This window comes from Cystoisospora suis (genome assembly GCF_002600585.1).
Source record: "Cystoisospora suis strain Wien I chromosome Unknown contig_8201, whole genome shotgun sequence".
NCBI lineage: Eukaryota > Apicomplexa > Conoidasida > Eucoccidiorida > Sarcocystidae > Cystoisospora > Cystoisospora suis.
This window is the reverse complement of record NW_027160984.1, coordinates 652-4,294: the sequence shown is the minus strand read 5'-3', so window position 1 is coordinate 4,294 and position 3,643 is coordinate 652. Positions and strand designations below refer to the sequence as shown.

At 41.3% G+C, this 3,643-nt stretch overlaps 1 protein-coding gene across 1 annotated transcript in view; it reads right to left on the bottom strand.

Moving 5' to 3' along the window:
- The window catches only part of CSUI_010751 (regulator of chromosome condensation repeat-containing protein), a gene marked incomplete at both ends in the record, with an annotated part of 3,314 nt that extends 325 nt beyond the window's left edge, over positions 1 to 2,989 (bottom strand). The window contains 4 exons of the mRNA XM_068070852.1: positions 702 to 788; positions 1,359 to 1,495; positions 2,417 to 2,483; positions 2,961 to 2,989. Of these exons, the coding sequence (XP_067917172.1) occupies positions 702 to 788; positions 1,359 to 1,495; positions 2,417 to 2,483; positions 2,961 to 2,987 (318 nt within the window). The remainder of the gene's footprint in view (positions 1 to 701; positions 789 to 1,358; positions 1,496 to 2,416; positions 2,484 to 2,960) is intronic.
- Between the last annotated feature and the right edge of the window lie 654 nt (positions 2,990 to 3,643).

Genomic DNA, 3,643 nt, shown 5'->3' with positions numbered 1-3,643 from the left:
CAGACAGATTAAAGAATTGATAAGAGACACACGAAGAAGAAGAGAGACAGAGAGGAGACATACTTCCATGTAAGAGATTAGGAGTTAGGAGAAGAAGGAAGAGACACCGCGTTAAAAGTATCTATGAGAGACGAGAGAAGAAACGCTTGGCTAAGACAAGCGTCTTTACGAAGAACGATCTTGCCTCCTTTCTTCTCCGAGCTAGTGTGCTAGCGTAAGATGGAGAATGCTTTTTTGCTTGCCCCTGGACGCACGCATGCAGTCATGCCTAAGATCCTTTCTATATCAAGACACACTCTTACACGTAAAGGAATTCTTTCTTTCTAAAAAGGTAGCCATCTTCCAACAAGACAAGGAAAAAGAGAAGAAGAAGAAGAAGAGCGATACAAGGTCCGCCGCAAGAAGAAGAAGAGATAAAGACAGAGGGGGAGAACAAGAAAAAGAGGAGGGAGAGAAGAGAAAGAGACGACAGAGAAATAAAAGAAAAGGAAAGAGAAGAAAGGTCTTAACCACATATCAAGAGAAAGCCTATCATCCACATCTCTTCAGAATAGGAATGGCCCTAAGGGTGAGACCAACATGAAACACCTCCTTCTTTCTTCAAGCACGCCTCGGAATCCAACTTCCTTCTTCTTCTCCTCTTCATTTTCACTTCTTCTTCTTCTTTCCTTCTTCTTTTTCTTTTCTTCCTGTTTGCTTACTCTACGGCCTTGTCCCCACGTGTAGAGCTCTCCGTCCGCCGTTGTGCATGCGCTATGCTGGGACCCAAGAGATACACACACCACGGCCTACACACGAAGAAGAAAAAGAAAAAGAAAGAAAAGAACGCCATTCAGATGCCAAGGTGGAAGCCAATTCCTCTATGGAAAGAAAGAAAGAAAGAGGGAGAAAGAAAGAACCTTGATCTCGTCTTTCCTGACGCAGAGCTCTCGACTCGATTAGAAACAAGAGAAAGAGAAGGAAGAGAAGAAGAAGACGACTAGACAAGGAGGACCCACCCCACTCCGCAAAAGAAGAAGAATGGAGAGGACAGATAGAAGGATAACTTAACTCTTTCCCCCCACACTGCACCCTCAGGAGTCTAGAAAGAAAGAAAGACAAGATGTCCCGTGAAAGATAGAAAGAAGAACAAAGATGAAGAAGAAGAAGCCGTTAAGAATGCAATCGCCTCTTGCATAAAACAAACTGAGGATTCTCTCTTCTTTCCTACTACACCCTTCAGGAGTCATAAGAGAAAGAAACGAAGCCATACATTTGGATCATGCAAATCCAACTGTCGAAAGGAGATAGATAGATAGATTAAAGATAGATTAGAGATAGGTAGATTAAAGATAGATAGTGTTCCTTTTGTATGATACCTTTTTCCTTAGGGGTCCTCCTACATGTTTGGGTAGGAGTTGCGATCCTCTCCCTCGGCTTTTATTCGGTCCAAGTCCTAGTTTACCAAATGCAGATCCTCCCCATGTATATAAGACTCCATCCGAGGTCACACATGCTGCATCGGCATACACATACATAGCCACCATATATATACATATATATATATATATGTATATATAGTGCATGCAGTCAAGGTGTATATATAGTGCATGCAGTCAAGGTATGCAGATCTAGGAGGGCCATGCAGACGCTCTCTCTATCACTCCCTGCCTGGGCTAACGAACCGAGATACAAACTTTGATAGCATACACAGTGACATATCTACCTAGAGAGACAGAGAGAGAGAGATGGGTATAAAGAAGAAAAGGTGAAGGAAGCAGAGGAAAAAAGAAGAAGAAAACAGAAGAAACTTCTCTTTATAGATTGCAGAATGCTAAAGCTTCACATCTCCTACTCATGTAGATGTAGATATATATATATAGACGTAGATATATGATATACGTTGAAGAAGTGTATATCTCTGCATATACAAAGGTGGGAGAAAAACGCCGTATAGAACCTATGCTATGTATACACATCCCCCATGTATTATGTGTTATGAATATGAAGGAAGACGTATATGCATGCAACGGTATATATATATATATATATGCTTCTCGGTGAATGTCTCACGTACAATTATACAGAGGCGTTTATATCTCCAGAGATACTTATATATGCTGGATATCGCTTCTTCGCACTATCTTTTCTGTCTGTACGCGTACGTACATACATCGATACACATCCGTATGATGGATCTACTGTCTATACGCGGAGAGAAATCTCACTCGTAAGAAGACGGCGACAGAAGAAAGCGACATGCCTAATTTTCTTAAGAAAGAAGAAGAAGGAGAAAGCAAGCAAGACAAAAAGACAGCCTCGTGAGAAAAAGAAGAATCACGATCTGATCTGTCCTCTTCTTCTTTGAAAGAAAGAAAGAAAGAAAAAGTGAAAAAGAAAGAAAGAGAGAGTGAGAAAGAAAGAGAGAGTTCTATACCTGAGTGATGTGCTCCGCAGCTTAGGTTCGTGACGTTTAGATTCTCGAGGGCATGTATAGGAGTAGGCTAAACGCCACACACCAGACACATACAGAAAGCAAGGAAGGAAAAAGACAGCGAGACAAAAGAGAGGAAAGAAGGATGAAAAGAAAAAAGAGAAGAGGGTATACACCTCACAAGAAGAACAACTAGGCTTTCCCAAATTGAGGGACTACACAAAAAGAAGAAGATTGAGAGAGAGAGAGAGAATGTCTCTAAGGAGCGACATGGCTGAATGGGATAGACGAGCAAGCATAGTATTGTATGTCTATTGACTGAAGAAAAGAAAGGAAAACGTAAGGGAGAAGCAGAAGTGTGTAGAAGACCCTAGTAGCTGGTGGAGATGAAAAAGAAAAGACAACCTCTCGATCGCCTCACAATTCTCGAAGCGTCGACAGAAGGTGAAGATCTGTTTATAGACATCTACAGAGATAGATATCTAGCTAGCTCGCTGTCTATCTACTTATTCGTGTCGTTCAATGGACGGAAGAGAGAAAGGCTTACAAGATATCTATCTTCCTCATCTCCATGACCTGAAGGAGAAAGAGACACAAAAGAAAAGCGCATGCATTGACTCGAGAAAACTCGTAAAGATGCATCGTCACATACAAGAACGGTAAAGATCTATCCCCTATCCGTGAATCTTTCTATTCCGCCTTTCTGTACGTGGAGGGGTATCCCCTACTATCACTGGCATATGCACTACGGACATACACACTTCCCACACTCAGCGATTCGAACAGAATGAAAGAATACGGACGTGAATGAAAGGCAAGCGGTGTATCATCCAATCTATAGAATAGTACCGGAAGTCCGACGATTTCTTTCAGGAGAAACCTCGCACGAAAGACACTCCGGAAAAGTTCATTCAGATATAAAACAGAAATAAAATTACACACGTACGCGTGTATCCGTATCAGTTCTGCAGTCGTATATAAAGGTAGGGCAATGCTAATATGTCTGTCTCTTTCTTTCTTGTCTCTTTCTTTCCTGTCTCTTTCTTTATCCTTGTATATTTATGTTTACCCCTCTGAGTACATTGATGTATCGCACTGCAGCACCGACGTTTTTATGTATCTGCCTATATGTATTTGTCTCTATGTCTGTGTCTATCTATCTGTCTATCTATCTTTCCTTCTTTTTCACTTCTCTCTGTCTTTGTCTCTTCTTGTATCTTTCTATCTTCT